General features: G+C 41.9%; 1 protein-coding gene across 2 annotated transcripts in view; it reads right to left on the minus strand.

Moving 5' to 3' along the window:
- TTC7A (tetratricopeptide repeat domain 7A) overlaps window positions 1-21,639 on the minus strand; it is a 229,535-nt gene that overhangs the window by 127,126 nt on the left and 80,770 nt on the right. For both annotated transcript variants that reach the window (XM_006125491.5, XM_075925403.2), the window contains 3 exons: window positions 18,939-19,056; window positions 11,512-11,569; window positions 2,504-2,576 (listed from right to left, as the gene is read on the minus strand). In XM_006125491.5, coding sequence (XP_006125553.3) covers window positions 2,504-2,576; window positions 11,512-11,569; window positions 18,939-19,056 — 249 coding nt within the window. The remainder of the gene's footprint in view (window positions 1-2,503; window positions 2,577-11,511; window positions 11,570-18,938; window positions 19,057-21,639) is intronic.

Genomic DNA, 21,639 nt, shown 5'->3' on the forward strand with positions numbered 1-21,639 from the left:
CCTAATACTTTAAGTGTTGGGGATACGGGGAATAAGAGAGAACTCTCTTTACAGATCACTGCGTTTTTACATTGAGATGAATTTCATTGAAAAATGTTCCAAAATATGCCCTGGGACAGATCCAAAACCTACTGAAGTCAACTGGAGTCTTTCTTCTTGGAATCAGGCCCTAGAAAAACAACAACTCAAACCTGGGTGTCTAGCATAACATCACCACTCACTCTGGCGGTTGAAGGTACTCGGGCCTATTCCACCACCCAGCCTTACTTTGATTTCTTGCTCCTATGAGGGAGGAAAGTTTGAGGTTTTTTTGTTTCCCTTCCCAGGTATTTTTCTTGGTGATTTTAAGCACATAGCAGAACCATGCACTGCTGAAAATGTTCCAGAGAGACTTCTCAGGGAAGGAAGTTCTTCCAATTTCCTTAGCACCTTACTGGCTAAGTTGATCTTGCCTGCCCCCCCTTCCTCCTCCACCCACACCATTTTCATCAACCTGTGGAAATTTGAGACTAAGGTATCTTACTTAGTGCAGAGTGGCCTAGTGGACACAGCGCTGCATTAGGATTTAGAAGACCTGGTTGGCCGGATGGCATTGAACAAGTCATTTACCTTTCCGTGCCTCATTTTTCCAATCAATAAAAAAGGGAAAATGCTACTGTCCTCACCTGTAAATGGGTTTGAGAGTTATGGATAAAAAGTGCTTTGGTAAGTAACTAAAAAAACCCCAACAGATCTGATTTTTCTCAGCAGTAGACATTTATGGTCAACTGCACAAGACTGCACTCTTTATTTCTTAGCCCTTTGTTACAACCCAATGAAATTAATACAATTTGTAAGAGGTTAAAAAAAGGAAGCAAGATAATGTATCCTGCAGTTAATCAGAAAAACAATATGTTGGCACTTTAAATAATTAAGGATATTAAAAATGTATTACCTAATGTTTATTATTAACTAAATTGGCAAAAGAAGAACAGGATATTTTACAGCAGTCTAAAAATAAGCATGTCTCAGGTATCTTTACTCACTCCAAGCATGCTTTAAAGATTTATATTCAACTAGATGTAGAAGAACTGGAGCATCATAGCAAGGGCCAGACTGACACAAAAGAGATATACGGTTCATACCTCTAGTGACCAGGGATAGGTGGCAGAACATCAAGGAGAAATATGCAGGCAGGAAAGAGATATCAAAGAAAGCATGTGTGTGAGGGAAGGGGATAACAGACAATGAAAAAAAAAAAAAAAAGAAGAGGGAAATTATGAAATGAGGGTGAACAGCAGCACTAAGAAAGACTATCACCTGGGAAAGAGAAAGGAAAACAATTTAAAGCCTGGTGAGTTAATTAAACCGAGGAGGAGGAGGAAGAGGAGGAAAAGAAGGAGGAGGAGGAGAAAACTATAACAAAGAAAATTTCAGTTTCATTTATAAAGTGGTGATTGAAAATATCTATTCAAATATTCTTTTAGCATTTTTGCTCTTGAAAGGGATTAAGGAAAGAAACAGATCAGCCTGTCTACATGTATAGCCCAGAACTATCACCAAATATCACTATCAGGATATTGTTTGAATGAAAATAATCTGCCCTGTCATGCATATATTAGTTGATGACAAAGTAAAATCAGCTGTTTGAATTATCCTTTTTCTCATATTCAACTTTGCAGCACACTGCTCTTATTATGAAAGGGTTACAAAAGTTACATGAATAGTGTGCACACTTGAATAATTAGTTTAATCTAATGAACAGAACACCTGATTAGCTAGAGAAAGTAAAAATTATCTGACTGACTCTGCAGTATAGACTAGGGAAAGTAATATGCAGTGACCAGAGAGCATGCTAAACAACAAAAGAAAACTGATAAAATTTTCAAATCTACTTAAAAAGAATCTTAATAAACAGGGACTTCCTTAACTAAAAGGCATTGGCTTCAAAAAGAAAAAAGACAAACTTTCTCTTTAACACAGCATAGTTTTTTTGAGCTAAGGCCTGCAAGTAACATTTGGCTGCCAAATAATCTAATTGCCTGGAGGTTTTCAGAGCCCACAGAAATCTTGACTAACAATGCTGAATTATGGAATAAGCAAGTCCCTGATATGGATAACCCGAGAATTGGTGCAATGCAACATCTTATAAGGAACAAGATAGAATTTTTGACACAGAGAAGGGTACTTCCTGGTTGCTGAGGAACAAGAGTTAATCACCTCTAAGTCATCTTTGCTCTTCACTTGCATGGATGTTAAAGCAGGACCTATTGGGCACTCCTTGGGATTTAAAGCTGGATGAATGCTTTTGAAAAATCATGCCTGGCAACAGGATTGTGATGAGCCCCAACCTAGGGAGTTTCTGCCTGCACTTATGTGAACTTACTTTAAAATTCTTGGTATCAATTTCAATCAATAAGGAAAAAACAGTGCAGACTTTGACTGGGTTTGGTTTCTTTCTGCTCAGTCACTCCACCAATTTCTAATTGCTGACAGTACTTAAATTCCTAGTCATTGCACAAACCTGTCTGACAAGAGCCAGCTGCAATGAGACGTAGAGGATGATTTGGTGGTCTTCGGGGGCCAACTGATGTGCTCTGTAAAAACAAATGAACAATAAGAAAAGGAAAGTGAGTATCAGATTGTACTTTTCACATTTTTCTCTACCAGAGGAAGACCACAAATTAGTTATATATAAAACCATAATCCAAGAAGACTTCGTCTCCAACAAGTACAGAGCAGATAGAAACCAGACAGAGAACTATGTGGGTGCTCTGCCAGCTGTGCCAAACTCATGAAACCAGCAAGCAGGAACAGCAAGAAAAATGAGAAGCATGAGGATTGGAAAGATGCTAAGTTTCAGTCACTTGCAGAGTACCATTTTGACAATGTGCAAGAGATGAATTATAGCAAGGCCTTTAGCTACCCAACTATGACAGAGAAAAGGACCACGCAGCTTCTAATTGATGGCCTGCATTCTTTGTGACACTGTTTTAAGTAATTCAGGCCAACTGAAGTAGCATTCTAACTGCTATCTACTACTGATACTAGAACACAGCAGCAGTTCCTGGATGTTTTAATGAGGGTTCAACAAACAAAGAGGAGTTAATACCGTGAATGAAAAGCATTCTCTGCTAGTAATTTTACCACTTTGTAATTTAGGGGCCCCAAGAGACCCCAAGATCAGAATCCCATTGGGCCAGGCAATATACAAATGTATAGACTATGCCTGCCCAGAGAGCTAAATACAGGCTAAATACTCAATGACTGACTTTAAGTATGGAAGGGGAAATAGACACACAGAGGTGAATTACTTGCCCATCAGACCAATGGCTGAGCCAGTGAACAATAGGTTTTCTGGTTCCCCATTCAGTGCCCTAGTGACAAAAACAGTGATTGGCCCATCACAGGACTGAATAAAATGACAACCTGTACTATTTTGAATTTAGAAGATTATAGCTTACATGGCTCGACTTCTAACCAGGCATGGTGCAGGTTGTTTTGTTTAGGGGCAGAAACAGGATTTCAAAAAGGCTTTCTCTACCTTACCACCCTTTCCCTACAAAAGGCAACGGCTTCTGAAGAGCAGTGAGAAGGGTTTCACAAAGCTCCCCCATCACAACATCTGGGTTTCCTTTCAGGATTTTTGAAAGGTCACTCAGATAACATTCCACTGTGGCTGACACAGCTCATTCATTTCCTAGTGCTCTTTTGCAGTACTGCCTTTACACAATAGGAAAGGCTGATCATACCAAACATATGTTTTCTAATTCTTTGGGCTGTGTGCCAACAAACAGTAGTGCCCTACTACAAGCAAGTGTAACTGACGGACGGATGAGGAAGAATGAAAGACTGACAAGCGCGGCAGCTAAGCACTGCCAAACTATTCATTCACTAATAAAAAGATGTAAGAGTTATTGCGGGAAACAAAATCCACTTACTGTTTCAATGTCAGTTACCATACCGCTATCATCATAACTTGTGAGAGAAAAAAAAAGCTATTGCGTCGATTATTTTAATTAAGGGCTCTAGAACCAATTAGTTTAACTTGGCCAGAAAGTTCCTTTCATCTCTGCTTGTTTAGAACCTCTCTTTGAACATTTGGCCACTGTGATCTACACCAAAATTATTATTTATCAGACTAGGGTTTGACATCAGATACATCATGTTGCAAACCCCACAATGGATCCTTTTACCTAAGAAAAAAAACAACCCTAATCATGACTGCTGGAATAGGTTGGTTTGCCTGTTCTTCCAGGTGGTTATTGTAAAATCTTAAATAGTCCCTTCAACAATAGATGGGAACACTGACTGACAATGGCTTAAGAAAGAAAGGAAAGCTGCTATTTTGTAGATCAGCATCTTCTTAAAGAACATTAAAAATAATCAAACTTGAGGAATTAGGCTTCCAGCTGAAAGGCCTGTGTTTAAGGATGGCTTCAGGATCCTGAACCATGGGCTGAAAGAGTCGACATATACTTCAGAACTGATAAACATGTATATACTGAGACAGGGCACTAAGCTAGCTGACTCTTATAACACCCCACTTGGCTGAACTATGAGTATCTGATGTTTTGCTAAACTTAGACTTATCTGTTTCCTAGCTAGAGTTAAGATACAGGGAAAACAAGTCGCAGTCTGTGGGAAAGGTCAAAGGATAAAAATAAATACAATAAAAAGCAAGTCAGCACAGCAATTACACGTAATTAACACTTTCATGGATATACTACATGAGTCTGGGTATGTGTTAATTAAAGTACAGTTTTACTATGAAAAGAGACTCAGTAAAAGAGCAGCTTCTGGCTCTTCTGAGAACCATGTGGTGAGCACCCAGAGTCACAACTGCTGACTTAAGTGACAAAAATTAATTTTTACTACTATACTTGGGGGCAATGCTCCCTGCTCACTACACTCGCCATCGCCCCGTCTCTGAGGATAGGCAGCACCACCGGCTCTCCCTCAGCCACCAGGGAGGGGAGGTCTGGGCTAGGCTGAGGCATGGCAGCCCCAACATGCCCCCTTCTCCCCATCCCCTGGCCATCGGGCAGGGCAGAGGCTAGGCTGGCCCTGGCTCTCCCCACCCTACCACCTGGGCAGGCAAGTCTCTCCCAACTCCACCCTCTGGTCAGGCAGGAACCTCCTTTCCCTTCTCTGCAAACTGTACTTCAATTTGACCCCCCTGCCTTCATTCCTGCACTCACCATTCTCCCTAACCCCTCCCCACCCCACACTGCCTAACTCTACCCCCACCTCCTTCCTCCATTCCTACCATCCCCATCCCTCCCTAACCCTGCCCCCTCTGCACCCCCACACTGCCCATCCCCCTGCTCCATTCCTATATCCCCCTCAACTCCACCATTTCACTTTACCACACTGCCCATTACCGCATACAGCCTATCCCCCTTTCTCCGTCCTTTCACACACCCCAAATCCGCTGCGCTGCGTGCCCCTCCCCCCAGGAGCACTAACAAGGTGAGCAGTACAGCCCTAGGCACCACAGCAGGAGCCACAGCCCACCCCCAGCTCAGCTTTTGCGCACAGGCCTCTTGGAGCAGCTTTGCTCCGTGGCAAGGCCAGGGAGCCCACAGCGGCTGCTTTGGAGAGCTGGGGAAGTGTCTGGGTGCAAGACCTGCCCAGCTCGTGTCACAGCGGGCCCAGGAGAGAGTGCCTGAGCCTGGGGCCGCACAAAGCCAAGGCACACAGCAGGCGCGTGGGCCAGGCAGGCTGGGGGCAGGGTTCAGAAGCAAACGGATGCTAAGGAAGCACGTGGAGACGGAGCTAGCCAGGAGAGTGCACCTGATCCCAGGCTGCACAGAACCAAAGTGAGTGGGCCGGGCAGGCTGGGGGCAGGGCCCAGAGGCAGGCAGATGCTGGTTCAGGGGGCATGTGGGGATGGAGCCCACACCATTTCACCGAGAAGTCACATGGTCAGGGCTCCTGCGGCTGCAGAGTGACATGCTGATACCATTCTGTCGTCCTGCAGAAAAAGTTTTCTTTAATATATAGAGAGATATTACTGCTACAGAGCCAGGATAGATAACAGTGAGTGAGCTGGATTCTATTTTTCTTGTGAAACATCAACAGAACTGTTAACGCCACAAAAACAAAGCAATTCTCGAGGAGTAACCCAGGGCAGGTTTTCTGCAGAATTTCTATTATAGATGTGCAAGAAGAAAATAATTCACTCTAATTTAAAGATGCTGTGTTGAGTTTAGAAGTCCCGATAACACATGACATAAAACAGCTAAGACAGAGTTTTTCTAGCAGTTAGAAAGAAACCCCACCTTTTTCTTACAAGCTTGAGAATCTCAGAAGTTAATTCTCAATTTTTGGCTTGTTTTGTAGTTGAAGAGAAAAAGAAATATTTCACAAAAGTTAAGCTTTCAAATTTATCCAAATGATCTGCTATATTGTTGTATCATAGGAGTGATTTGGAAAGACTTCTGTTGGGATTCAAAAAAAAGTATGAACATTAGAAGCAGGAAGTCTGCCAAACAACTGGTGGAGCCACTAGATGATCAAGATGCTAAAGAAACATTCAAGGAAGACAAATTCTATTGTGGTGAACCAAAGTGAATTCTTTGCACTCATCTTCACTACCAAGAACGTGCAGGAGATTGTTAGCTGACAAATCTGAGGAACTGACACAGATAAATTAAATATTAATAAGTCGCCAGAACTGTATTTGCCCAAGTGTTCTGAAAGACCTCAAGTATGAAATTGTGGTTGACAGTCTTTACAATATGTTGAGAGAAGTGAGAGCAACAAGAGTGATATCATGGTGGGTGTCTGCTATAGACCACCAGATAGGAAGATGAGGTAGACAATGCTTTCTTGGGACAAGTAACAGAAGTTTCCAGATCATGGGCCCTCATTCTCATGGGAGATTTCTATCACCATAATGCCGGCTGAAAGAACAGCACAGCAGTGCACAGACAATCCAGGAAGTTTTTGGAGAATGTTGAGGACAACTTCCCAGCGCAAGTACTGGAAGAACCAACCAGGGCTATGCTCTTCTTGACCTGCTGCTCACAAACAGGGAAGTATTAGTAGGGTAAGTTGAAGAAGGTGGCAATCTGGATAGCAGTGATGATGAGATGGTTGAGTTTAGGATCCTGACAAAAGAAAGACAGGAGAGCAGCAGACTATGGACTCTGGACTTCAGAAAAGCAGGGTCTTTGACTCCCTGATGAGTCGGATCCCCTGGGAGGCCTATATGAGAGGGCTTACAAGTCCAGGAGAGCTGACTGTATTTTCAAGAATACTTATTGAGGGTATTTGGGAACATACCATCCCAAAGTGCAGAAAGAATAGCAAATATAGCAAGCATTCACTTTGGCTTAACAGTGAAATCTTCAGTGAGCTTAAACACAAAAAGGAAGCCTACAAGAGGAGGAAACTTGGACAGATTACTAGGAAAGAGTATAAAGATATTGCTCTAATATGAAAGTGTATAATCAGGAAGGCCAAAGTACAACTGGAGTTGCAGTTAGCAAGGGATGTGATGGTAACCAGGAGGGCTTCTACAGGCATGTTACCACCAAAACAAAAGTTGGGGAAAGCGTGGAATCCTTACAGAATGTGGAAGACAACCTAGTGACAAATGATATGGAAAAAGGTGAAGAAGTTCCCCCCCTTTAGTCTTCACAGAAAAGAGAAAGGGGATCAGGAACAGTCAACATGGATTCACTAAGGGCAAGTCATGCCTGACCAACTTCATGGCCTCCTATGATGAGATAACTGTCTCTGAATAGGGGGAAGGTGGTGGACATGATATGCCTTGACTTTAGCAAAGCTTTTGATACAATCTCCCACAGTATTCTTGCCTGCAAATGTAAGAAGTATGGCACAGATAAATAGACTATAAGGCGATTAGAAAATTGGCTAAATCACTGGACTCAATGAGTTGTGATCAATGGCTCCATGTCCAGTTCACAGTTGATATCAAGCAGAATGCTCCAAGAGTCAGTCCCAGGACCTGTTTTGTTCAACATCTTCAATAATGATTTAGATGAGAGGATGATTTGCACCCTCAGCAATTTTGCAGATGACACTAAGATGGGGGGAAGGTAGGGATAGGGTCCAGAGTGATCTACACAAATTGGAGGACTGGGCAAAAAGAAACCTCATGAGATTCTGCACTTAGGGCAAAAGAATCTCCTATGCTGCTACAGGCAGGGACTGACTGCCTAAGTGGCTGTTCACATGGGGATTACAGAAGCTGAATATGAGTCAACAGTGTTTCCTCATTGCCAGGAAGGCTAATGGCTTATTGGGCTGCATTAGTAAAAGCACTACCAGCAGATCCAGGGAAGTGGTTATTTCCCTCTATTCAGCACTGGTAAGGACATATCTAGAGTATTGCGTCCAATTTTGGGCCTCACATTACAGAGAAGATGTGGACAAATTGGAGAGAATCCAGTAGATGGCAATAAAAATGATTAGGGGGCTGGAGCACATGACTTATGAGCAGAGGTGAAGGAACTTAGCTTATTTAGTCTGCAGAAGAGAAGAACGAAGGGGATTTGACCGCAGCCTTCAATTACCTTAAGGGAGTTCCAAAGAGGATGGAGAGAAGCTGTTCTCAGTGGTGACAAATGACAGAACAAGGAACAATGGCCTCAAGTTGCAATGTGGGAGATCTAGGTTGGATATTAGGAAAAACTATTTCACTAGGAGGGTGGTGAAGCAGTGGAATGGGTTACCGCGGGAGGGTGGAAGGGAGTGGAATCTCCACCCTGAAGAGGTTTTTAAGGCCAGGCTTGACAAAGCCCTGGCTAGAATGATTTAGTTGGGGTTAGTCCTGCTTTGAGCAAAGGGTTGGACTCAATGACCTTCTTATAGCTCTTCCAACCCTAATCTTCTATGATTTTTATGATAGGCAACCTATCACTTAACAAAGCCTCTGTACCACATGTCTGGAAAATAACTAATGTAAAATAAATGATCCTAGTAATTACAGGCCCATAAGCCTATCTTCAGTATCAGGGAAACTGGATGAAAGGATAATGGAGAACAGAATTAACAAACTCAGATGAACATGATATGCTGGGGAAGAGTCAACACAGCTTTTGTAAAGGAAATTATGCCTAATCAGTCTACTCACATTCTTTCAGGCTGCTAGTAAGAACGTGGACAAGGGTGATCCAGCTGATAAAGTATACCTGGACACTCAAAGACATTGATGAGGACCCTCATTTTAGGCTCTTAAGCAAAATAAGCAGTCATGGGATAAGAGGAAAGGTCCTATCATGGATCAGTAACTGGTTAAAAGACAGGACACAGAGGATAGAAATAGGTGGTCAACTTTCACAGTGAAGAGTGGTAAACAGTGGGATCCCAAGGAGCTGTACTGGGATCTGTGCTGTTCAACATATTCATAATGATTGTTAAATGGGAGTAAACACTACGGTGGCAAAATCTGCAGAGGATACAAAATTACTCAAGATAGTCAAGTCCAAATCTGACTACAAAATTACAAACAGATCTCAAAAATACGTGACAAAATGGGAGATGAAACCCAATGTTAATAAATGCAAAGTGATGGACATTGGAAAACACAATCCCACTACATTCAGAAATAGGCAAGAGTCTAAATTAGCAGTTACCACTCAAGAAAGAGATCTTGGAAACATTATGGATAGTTCTCTGGAAATATCAGCTCAATATCCTGTGGCAGTGAAAAAAGCTATCAGAGTATTAGGAGCCATTAGGAAAGGGACACATAGTAAGACAGAAAATACCATAGTGCCACTTTATAAATCCATAGTATGACCACACTTGAAATACTGTGTGCAGTTCTTCTTTTATCCCAAAAATATATTAAAATTAAAGAATGTACAGAGGAGGGTGTGATGAATAGGAGGGGTGCTGTCCTTTTCTGGCATCCCAGCATTAGACAAATAAAGGGTTAAACTCAAGTAGCTAGGAGTTGTTAGCAGGAAGCTCGGAGAGCCAATGGGAGAAGGTGTTGAGATTTGAATTCGAAGGAACCCTGCTTGCTTTTTTTTTTCTTTGTGTGAGTTTAAGACAGGACCTGGGGAAACAAGATGAATTGAACCAGGCAGAGATTACTGGACATGGAAATAGACTGGACCATGAACCACGGATATGCCCACAAAAGCTCATCACCTATTAAACCATCTTGTTAGTCTTTAAAGTGCTACACAGTCCTGTTTTTTGTTTCAGCTGCACCAGACTAACACAGCTACATTTCTACCACTATTCTGAGTAGATAGTGAATGTCTATTTAGATATTATCAGGTTATTTTGCTTGCTTTGTTGTTTGGTTAAACTTCTCTGTGCTAAGTCTATGCAAACCTCTCCCCCGCCCCCATACACTGTAACTTTAAGCTGAATCACAAGGATGAAATTCTCTGAGTTTTAATTTGGTCTTTTCTCAGTTGTTTAAAATCACTTAGCAACCAAGTATGCTTTACCAAGTAAATCTTTTTGTTTTGTTAATAAAATCACCTTTTTAAGGCTATGATTTGATTCTTGTGTCCAGGGAGGTAATAGGAGGTCTGTGTATAAATGGATTAAAAAAAGAATTAAATAAGTTCATGTAGGATGGGCCCACCAATGGCTGTTAGTCAGGATGGTATGGTATACAACCTCATGCTCTGAGGCCTGGTCTACACTACAGTGGAAGATCTAATTCAGATACACAACAATTACATAGTTGGAGTCAACGTATCTTAAGTTGTGTTTCCATGCTATCCACACAGTAGGAGGTCAACAGGAGCAAATGCTCCATCAGCTTCCCTTACTCCTCATGAGGAGCAGGAATACTGGCACTGATGGGGACGTCCTCTGAGTTTGATTTAATAGGTCTTCACTAGACCTCCTAAATCAAACCTCAAAAGATTGACCTTAGCAGCGTTGATCTTCTGTGTAGTGGACACATGGCCTGAGTGTCCCTAAACTCTTGATTGTGTGGATCTGGGACTGGACCACAGAGGATAGATCATTCAATTGTTCATTCCTTGGGAGCACCTGGCAATGAACACTATTGGAAGACAGGATATTGGGCTAGATCAAGGGTGGGGAAACTCAGGCCCAGGGCCGGATGTGGCTCCTGGCTTGCCTTGATCCAGTCCTGGAGGCTCAAGGCTCCCCCACCCAGCACTGGAGATCCTGCACCTACTGTGGGATGGGAGCACTCAAAATCTACTAGTCTTGTGCCCCATTATGCTCTGGTGTGCGTGGTGAATGTGGGAGTGTCCTTTTCCTTCTCAGTCGGGGACCACATTTTTGTTTGGTTTGTTTTTATTTTTGTTTTTTTTTCTTCTCACTTGTGTGTGGCCCCCAACTGATTTTTCTATTGGTCAGTGGCTCCCGATGCAAAAAAGGTTCCTGCCCCTGGGCTAGATGGACCACTGGTTTGACCCAATATGCTTGTTCTGATGTACTATATTAAACATGAGATGTTGAAACATTTTCTAGAGCATATATGTTTGTACAAACTAAAGAACTACTTTGGATTCATCAAAAAAGCAAACACGAATGGCAGCTACTCAGTCTCTCTCTCACCTCTGCAAAGTTTGAAGTGCTTTCTTGTGCAATTTGTCTTGAGAGCATTTCAGGGTGGCTGCAGGACAAGACACACATGGTTATTTAACAGTTAGATAGAGAACACTTACAATAAATTTTAATATGTTAACATACAACAGCAGAAGGATATTAGTGCTTGTATGTCACGCTCTGACAAAACCAGTTTTGCTTTTAGAGAAAAACGATAACAGATCTTTTAAAATATTTTTGGGGTTTTTACAAGTAATTTTCCTCCCCCCATTTAAAAAAGGCCTTTCTGTGACTAAAATATTTTTGTTTACATAATACACATAATTTAAAGGCTTTTTAAAACTACAGAAATTGAAACCAGACTCTTGGCCCTGGCTGCTATGTACTAATAGCATACAAGGGGGAATATCAGGGATAGAGCCAGATTCTCAGCCAGTGCAGCAGTCTTTCTGACCTTCCTGAAAATCCTTAGGCTGCTTCAAGTTATACTAAGCTTGGCTTCGGTCCCCAGTTGCCTCCTGCACTTTCTCTTCAGCTGCACCAATATGAACTCAGCAAAGCTAAGGATCTGCCCCATTAGGCTCTAATTTCTATCTGTAAAGCAATTCTAAAAAAGGTAAAATGGAAATATTCAAGATTCTTATAATGCCAGTTAGGAAAAGATAAAGTTAGGGAGCCCTGTAAGAGGGAAGCAGAAATGGATGGAAGATTGAAAAGAGGGTATGGCTTGTGAATGTAATTCATTGTTATTGGATACTGAATAAAAGGATATGCAAACTAATTAGGGAAGCCTGGTTTTCTGAAAACATCTGTCAAGGGCATATGACAGCATTGTTCTGTATTAAGCAGCCTAGATCATATTGCTTTTCAATCTTCATAATTAATAAGGAGGTTATATCTTATTCCAAATGCTACTGATCAATACTGCCAAGAGGAGATTAGTGTTTAGTGAATAATAAAACCTCAATGTATGAGTTTATCTGACTCAACATGCCTCAAGTTGATAGAAGTGGCAGGAACAAATGATTGACTGACATAATGCAAGGAAAACACATTATTCATTAGAAGTAAAGGAAAATACGAGCACTCTCAAGAGTTCACTAGAAAAACAGAGGATTCATGCTCATATAAAAATGTAGAAAAAGTTTCTTCAGATTCTCCCAGATCAAATGTGCCATTGAATGAAAAGCACATCACCATTACCACCAGTGAATTTGGTAATATTGCAAAGTCAAGTCACAGGGGAGTAACAGCGTTAGTCTTTAAGTTGCCACAGTCAAGGGCACCATTTTGGGAGAGCAGGGGGAGCAGTAGCTATGTGCACTGGGATAAGGCTTGTTTTTCCTCCCATTTCCCTGAGTATTAGGGATCAAGGGGAAAGTATTTAGATTCTGTGAATTACTCCTCTGCCCCTCCGTTCACCAGCCAGGAGTGAGAGGCATGCATAGAATCCAAGTTCTTTCCCCTCGTTCCCTGATATTCAGGGGAATGAGAAGAAAAGTAAACTGTGTCTCGGTAGGCATGGCTGTTCTGCCCCCCACTCGCTCTGAAATACACCCTTGGCCATAGGACAGCTTGTTGTTTTTTCAGATACAAATTAACAAATTTATTTGGGCATAAGCTTTTGTGGGTAAAAAACCACTTTGCCAGATGCACAGAGTGGAAATTACAAAGGGGTTGGACCTCTGAAAACAGGTACTCTCCGGTCCAGCAACAGCTGTGGTCTGGCAGGACCATGAATGCTCCTGGACCATGAATGCTCCTGGACCAGAAAACCCAGAAGCCTAATGGTAGGAGAGCCAGCAACCTGACCAGGGGCAGTGGAACCAAAGCCCCACAAAAGTGCTGGGGCCGGGTCAGAGAACCCCAGCAGCCTGCGGCAGCACAGGACCAGATGACAAAGAAACTTGGCCACGTGTGGCAGTGTGGTGACGGAGAATCCCAGGAGCCAGTGGTAGCGAGGAGCTGGGGAAATCTGGCCACCCCCAGCAATACGGGGCCAGGGAACTGTGGCAGCACGGGGTTGGAGAACCCTGGATACCCATGACAAGTCAAAGCAGGGGGACTGGTGGCAGCAGGGTAGACATGCCTGCTGGGGGTGGAAATAGAGGGGGCCAGAGGCAGAGAGCTGGCTGGCTCAGGGCTGCTGGCAGGGGACACCACCTCTGGTCTGGAAAAATCTCTAATTCAGGACCTGTCAGGTCCTGATGTTGCCAGACCAGGGTGGTCCAACCTGTACCAACTTATCGAAAGAAGGGTGGTTCTTGTCAAGTGTAGGACCAGTTCAATCAGGGTGGATGTGGCTCACTCCTATCAAGAAACGTAACATACCAAAACTAATAGAAGAACACTTTAACCTCCCTGGACACTCAGTAATGGATTTAAAAGTAGCCATCCTTCTACCAACAAAACAAAACAAAACAAAACAAAACAAAACAAAACAAAACAAACCCCTTCAAAACTAACAACAAAACAAAAAACAACAACAACAAAAAACAGCAGGGCTGCAATTCATCTGCAAATTTAACACTATCAAATTAGGGACTGAATAAGAATTTAGAAAGATTCTTTCATTACAAAGACAATTTTCCCCGGTCTTCTTATTCACACCACCCCATCAATTGTTGAGAGTGAGCGGCATCCACCCTGCCTGGCATGACTTTATTAACTAAAACTGGTCCTACAGTTGACAAGAAACTCCCTTCTTTTGATATGCTAGTACAGATATATATCCCTACTTCTGTAATTTCCACTCCAAACATCGGACAAAATGTTTTTTACCCATGAAAGCTTATGCCCAAATAAATCTGTTAGTCTTTAAGGTGCCAAAGGACTCCTTGTGGTTTTTGCAGATAAGGATTAATACAGCTCTTTCTCTGAGACATAATTTAGTTCTTTTTAACATCCATTTCAACCTAGAGCAGTATCTATCAGTCTTCAACACCCAAAAATTACAAAAAGATCTAGCAGTGATGATGCCATACATCTTGAAAGACAGGGACTTGATAAGAAAATTGAAGCTGCTGCTGCTAACCACGTAGGCTCTAATGAAGCACAAAATGAACAGTTTAAAGAAATGACTGGAATACTGCACCCTGGATATCCCTCTCCACACAGACTGAAAGGAAAGTAGAGACACAGAAAAAAAAATATCAGAGAAAAAATGAAAAAGCTCACCATGGACATTTTATGCAAAATCGTTGATGAAACATAAACAAATCATCTCATAATGGCTACAAGCATCTACGCAGGAAAATGAAGTGTTCTTAATGCCACTGATTATACATCCCTTAGAAAAAACACCAAATATTGTGTCCAAGTTGCTAGATATGCTAACCCAAGAAGGCACAGCAAAGTGTGACAAGGAGGAATTCTACTATTTGTTACAAAGAAATAAAATGAAAAATTCTAGAGAATTTACCAGGCAGTAACATCCTAAACTTCTCTTTTGTGGCTGTTCAGCATTCCATTCATACTCCATTTTAAAAGGGGGTGTTACATACCAAAATATATTGAGAGAGTTCAGAAATTCTTCCATAAGCATCAACCTCACATTTAATTAACTGAGAAGTAAGGATTGATGTCTCAACTATCCAAGGACATTTTGTGGAATTTTTGAAAATTATAGTTCTGCTCTTCAGCTGTTACAAATTGATGTAGCTCCATTGGCTTCAGTATAATTATGCTGATTTATACAAAAGCTGGAAATCTGGCCCTATCTCTCTGCATTTGCATCCTACTACCATAAGCATGCTGAGATGTGTGCTGACAATGAAGACTTTTGATCAAAACATACCATGCACTTTATTCAATGAGAGACTGCACAGAAAGGGACTAAATATCCAAAAACTATTGAAGATGGTTGACAGATTACAAACTGGTGATAAAACTATTACAGTCTCAGTGGAAATGCAGCTTGATTTAATTAAGATACAGGGTTTCAATGAAGATCTGGCCTTTTAGAGCTTAAGTATTACAAAATTCAATGGGATTTAGGCTCCTAAAAGCTAGATTTTCTAAAGGTATTATGACATCTAAATATTTTTGAAATCTGGTGCTGAGTCACTTTTGCAAAGAGGATGCAAGTGCCTCAGGCCTTAGTTTGGTGCACTTATACAACAGCCCAAATTCTTCTTATCATATATCAAATATGAAATAATTACTGATTACTGTGATCTGAGATTACTGATCCACAGATGAGGAAATCAGGATTAGTTCACTAATAAGCAATGCCTACAGCAATATTAGTTTGTGCTCTGCATATACTAACTGTACACTGTTCTTATGGCTAGCTAGGGAAACATTTTCATCTCCATTCCAGATTTGTGACATTGTATCCAAAACTCCAAACACACACACACACTCTTGGAATGAGTGGATGGTCTGGAAAAACCAGAGAAGATTAAGGATTAACTAAGGTATGTTGGGGGCAGGTATAAAGAGCATTTGCATTACAGTATTTTTTGCACTTGATGATTTTTCCCCTTGCAAGGCGTTAGTTAAACTCAAACCACCTTTCCTTGTCTTACATGAATTCTGCATGAGAACCAAGAAAGACAACGCTGGCACACAGACAGTGACAAAACTGGAACAGCGAGAGGAAAAAAAGTAACATATAAGAGGGTGGCTCTTATATGTATAGAGATTTTTTTGAAGATTATTAAAAAATACTAGAAAATGTTTTAATTGTATTCAAAATTATTCTCTTATCCACCTCCTGCAAAGAAACAGTCATGCTATAAAGCAGAAAGTGTCACAAGGCACCAGATTTAGTTTTGAATGTCCCTGGATTACTGGATATTGCTAACTATTGATAAAGTAGAAATTTAAAAAAGAAAGCCTAATTTTGGTCAGCAAATGTCTACCATTCTACCAAAACTTTCTAACAAAAGTTGTCAAGTGACTTTGAAACAATGTATTAATTAGCACTTGATGTGCTGTAGCAAACAGAAGTCAATGGGAATGGAAAGTTATGGAAGTTTATGTTTTTATATATATATATACATATACATACATACATATATATATATATATATATATATATATACACACACACACACACACACACACACACACACACACACACACACTTCCATAACTTTATATATACACAGATTTTGTGTGATCAGTGTAAATACATACAAAAACAGATTTAAGATTTCACAATATGAAACATGGGGTTTATATTGGGGACTGATTCTCCTCCTGTCTTCCCCTTCAATATCTGCTTTATCTCAATGATAAATATTTTACTCTTCCCATGGCAATAAAAAATTCTTCTCAGTATAGATTTGGAGTTTGGGGTTAAAATACCAAATATATATGTATTTGGAAACAAGCATGTTATAAAGAGATTGAATCCATTTTATTTAGAGAAGATAAGGTCCAGGAGGGAAATTTGCTGGACACCCCCACTAAACAATTAGCCCTGCCTAGTTTAAGACTTGGGACAAGTCTACACTGGCAACATTACTGCACAGTAAATCATCTTCCAGAACTGTAACTCCCAAGGTGTCCCCACTGGCAAGGCACTTAGTGCACACTAAGTCTTCTGTTGCTGCATTCTGGACACACAACGGCGGCTTCCCTGTGAGCAGTGCTCTAACTACCAGCACTTCACATCTGCCAGTGTAGGCAAAGCCTAAAAGTATGAGGCATGAAAGGCAGAAATGCCACCATTTCATGATGAAATACAGAGGCTAAATTGGACACAAGTGCAGAGCTAATGTAATGAAGGTTAAGTGTTTATTTAATAAACAAGTTTGGTGTAGATCAGAACATTCCTGAACATGGTTAGCCTCTTGAACACTCAGAGAAGACATGGTTCCAGAAGAGAAAGCATTAAAACTCACACTAATGCTCCTTATATACTGAGCGATATAGTGTAGTCCAACAGACTCCTCTTTGGCTTCATTTGTCAGAAACTCTTTAATAAAGCATCAGTACAGAGAATAATCATTTTACTATTTATTTACTTAGTAATCTATTTTAAAAGTCTGTTTGAAAATTGATTCAGGGATCTCGTACAATCTTAGAGACAATTAAACATAATCTGGGCATGATGTCTTGAGGAAGTAGGCCGCTATGTAAGACTCAAATGTTTTAAAGGACTTTAGAAAATAAGAGAAAGTACAAGTTGCTCAGGATGTAGGTCTATTGACGTGAACCTTCCAGGAGCAACTGCTTTGGGGCAGTGAAACAGAGAAGGAACTAGGTAGTTCGAACTAGGCAGTTCGAACTAGGCTTCCTAGTTCGAACTACCGTTACTCCTCATTCCACGAGGAGTAACGGTAGTTCGAACTAGGAAGCCTAGTTCGAACTACCTAGTTCGTGCCCCGTGTAGCCGCGCTGCACGGGGTTCGAACGAGCGGGGTTTTAAAAATGGCGGCGCCCCACTTATGCAAATGAAGCCCGGGAAATTCAAATCCCGGGCTTCATTTGCAATTGCGGTATGCCTACATTACCCTGCTAGTTTGAACTAGGAGGGTAGTGTAGACATACCCTTATATATTATCAACCTCTTTGGAGGGGGGGCAGTTGCCCATTGGATCAGAGAATCACCGTGACTTCTACTACTGAACAGCACAGAAATATTTGATGAAGTTGCTCTGCCATGGTGTGGTGTGCTGCATCAGTATGCTCAAAGCACTACCACACCCAAGAGTAGCACTTTTCTGTGATCTGCGCTACTGCCCACAAGGACAATAAACAAACTGGCCTAACCCTAAGCAACTCTAAGATTGCCCATTAATGGCATGGCCAAACTGGTCAATATGCCTGAAGTTCAAGGGTAAACTAAAAGCTGTTCCTAGACGTGAACCTGATGAAAAACAGAACTAAAAGCTCTTCCTGCACTCCACGTAATGGGCCTTAGAGCATGTCAAACCTTCATATGCCAAACCTGCAGAACCTACTTATAATTAAAACATAATGCTCAGTGCTTACATAACTCCTTTCCCGTTCAAAGCTTTCACCGTGCCCTGGAAGGGTACATAAGTATTACAGTATTTTAATGAGGGAGAAAGAGAGGCACAGAGAAGTTAAATGACTTGCTTAAATCCACAGAGGGAGTGATGTTTAAGCCAGAAGATGAACATACTAATGTGAAAATAGATGAAAAGGTGGGTTTTGTTATATAAATTAACACTTGAAAAAATTATAACAAATGTTCAATTCAAGCAACCACATTTTTTTAGCTGTAATAAATGGATCTCTCCAAATCAGTAGGAAATCTGAGCAGTCTGTTTTTGTACTTCAGCATAAAAATTCCATGTGGTTTATCACAGCACATGGTGTTCAGAGAGCAAGTGAATATTCCCCAGTGGCCTAGGAATTCCATTACCGTATTTTCCATGATCAGTCAGAGTTTCAACAATGTCTTTAATACATTGCTTACACTGAAAACATAGCATAGCTGCTTTATAAACAATATTTACCATCAGTAGCCTGAAGACTGTATGTCAGACCCAAGGCCAGGTATCCCTTAGCCAGAAATTCTCCAGCATCCTCTCCTAGGTCTATCACCATCTTGGCAAAACATTCCCCTTCTTCCAGCTGTAAGGAAAAGAGAGCATGAAAAAAGCCAATTACTTGCCTCGTGCCTACTCCAAAAAGACTGTGTGTCATTACAGATGACCAGAGAGTTGTTAGAGTTATCTGCATCTGTTAATCTATTTGTATGCATCATTCCCTTAAAAATAAAGGCTTTTTTTTTAAAAAAGTGAACACCGTATTTCACAAACAGAAGATGAGGGCTCTGTTGCAGACAGCTTACAAACTAGGCTTGGGCAGATACAATTCAAGGGATAACACTGAAGTTCAATACCATATGGCAGTGGTCTCCACTCTTTTTACACCCAAGATCACTTTTTAAATCTCAGAACAGGCGAAGATCTACCGCCCCACCCCTTCCGTGAAGCCCCGCCCCTTCCGTGAAGCCCCGCTCTCTCTATTCTCCTCCTGTCCATCACTTGCTATCCCCAGCCCTTACTTACACACTCTGATAAACAGTTTATTTTTAAATTATGCGATACATAAAATTAAAATCACGTGTTTATAGTTACAAAATAAATGGTCTGTTTTTTATTCATGATATTTAAATCTAAAATGAAGCATTTATAATTATATATTTTGTGGGGACAGAGTTCTGCGGCTGGGGGTAGGGGAGAGGGAACAGGGTGCTGGGCGGGCAGAGGACAGGGTTCTGCAGCAGGGGACAGGGTGCCAGTGGGGACAGGCTTCTGCAGCTGGGGACAGGGTGCCAGTGGGGACAGAGTTCGGGGAGTGGGGACGGGAATGGGGACAGAGTTCTGTAGCTGGGGACAGGAGAGTGGGGACAGCGTTCTGTGGCTGGGGAGTGGGGTGCCAGTGGAGGCGGAGAGTCCCCTGCATCTCCCTCCTCCCAGGATTCTCCCCTCCCCCCAGGGAAACCAGCCCGTGCCTGCCCCGGGGCCGACCCCACACGGCGCAGGGAAGCCCTGAACGCGCCTGCCCCGAGGCCAACCAGTGCAGGGAAACCCCACGCGCGCTTGCCCCGGCGCCAACCCCCCCACGCAGGGAAGCCCTGCACGCACGCCTGCCCCGGGGCCAACCCCCCCCACGCGCCTCCTGCGGGGCTGACTCACCCCTCCTTGAGGTAAGTAGTGGGGCTTCTCGAGGGTGGGAGGGAAATGGGGGCGGGGCAGACAGGACGCCTCGCGAGCAACTGGTCGAGGCCTCGCGATCGACCAGTAGCTCGTGATCGACCTGTTGGTGACCACGCCATATGGGGATATCATCTGGGAGCAATCAGTATTGGTGGGGTTTGTGAAACGAATAAGTTTTAAGGAGGGCTATGACCAAGAAGGATGCAACTTGAAGCACAACAATGTAGGAGGGATCCAGCGGTGAAAGAAGCTACAAAGATGAGAACAGAAAGAATAAACGAAACAAGTGATATGGCTGGACAGAATTTAAGATTAAGGAAGCTAATAGGAGGAGAGGACAAGAGAGACATAAGAAGACAGTCTTGCCAAGGCATGAAGGTAAGAACAAGAAGCTTGCATTTCATGTAGGAAAGAACCAGGAGAAGGGATCAGTCAGACAAAAAGACAGATAAGGGATTCTCTGGGGGAGACGTGGAGAAAAGAATGAAAAGGAAGATGATCACAGCAGCAGTAGTCTAAATAAAATGGACTTGGAAGTTAGATGAAGAAATTTTAGCTTCTGAGATGCTTATGAACTGGTCCCTATACTTCGCTATCACAAATCCTTTTTTTTTGCACTGTTCAGCAACTGCCACTTCTGCTGTGACAGTCCCTCACCATTCCTCCACTATTCTTAGGGAGTCTGAAAATCTGCAAACTGGTCATTTACGTCAACATTCACTAGGCCTCAGCTCTCAAACACAATTGGTTCCCAATGCATTCCAGGTAGAGAACTTACTCACTACAGATTTTACAGATACGTCGGCTGACACTCTGGGTTTGTCTAAATAAACCCTTAGTTTGTGACAAGCTGAGGTGTGAATCAATCCCACACTACCGTGTTATGCACTAAGAGTACGTCTACACAGCAGCATTATTTCAGAATAACTGATGTTATGCTGAAATAACGGATGCGTCTACACTACAAGCCTTTATTTCGACATAATGTCGAGCTGGAGGACTTCTTACTCTGACTCATGATAACCCTAATTTTAAAAGGAGTAAGGGAAGTCAAAGGAAGAGTGTTCTTCCTTTGACTTCCTGCTGTGTAAACAGTACCAAAAGTCAAAATAAGCTATTTCGACTTAAGCAACACAATTGACGTAGCTGAAGTTGTGTAGCTTATTCAGACTTACACCCTTTGGGAATGTCAATACAGCAGGGCTAATCTACACAGGAGGGCTTAACTCAAAATAAGCTATGCAAATTGAGCTATGTCTATTGTGTAGCTTATTTCAAAATAGCTTATTTTGAAATTGGGATCATCTACACAGCACTTATTTCACAATAGAGAACTCTTCCTCTGACTTCCATTACTCCTCATTCAATGAAGATTACAGAAGTTGGAGTAAGAAGTCCTCCAGCTTGACAGTATTTCAATGTTATTTCAAAATAAAGATAATTATTTTGCTGTATAGATGTACCCTAAGTGTCCAGATGGACCCTGTGGTGG

Source organism: Pelodiscus sinensis, chromosome 3 (genome assembly GCF_052426305.1).
Source record: "Pelodiscus sinensis isolate ZL-2025 chromosome 3, ASM5242630v1, whole genome shotgun sequence".
Classification (NCBI taxonomy): Eukaryota; Metazoa; Chordata; order Testudines; family Trionychidae; genus Pelodiscus; species Pelodiscus sinensis.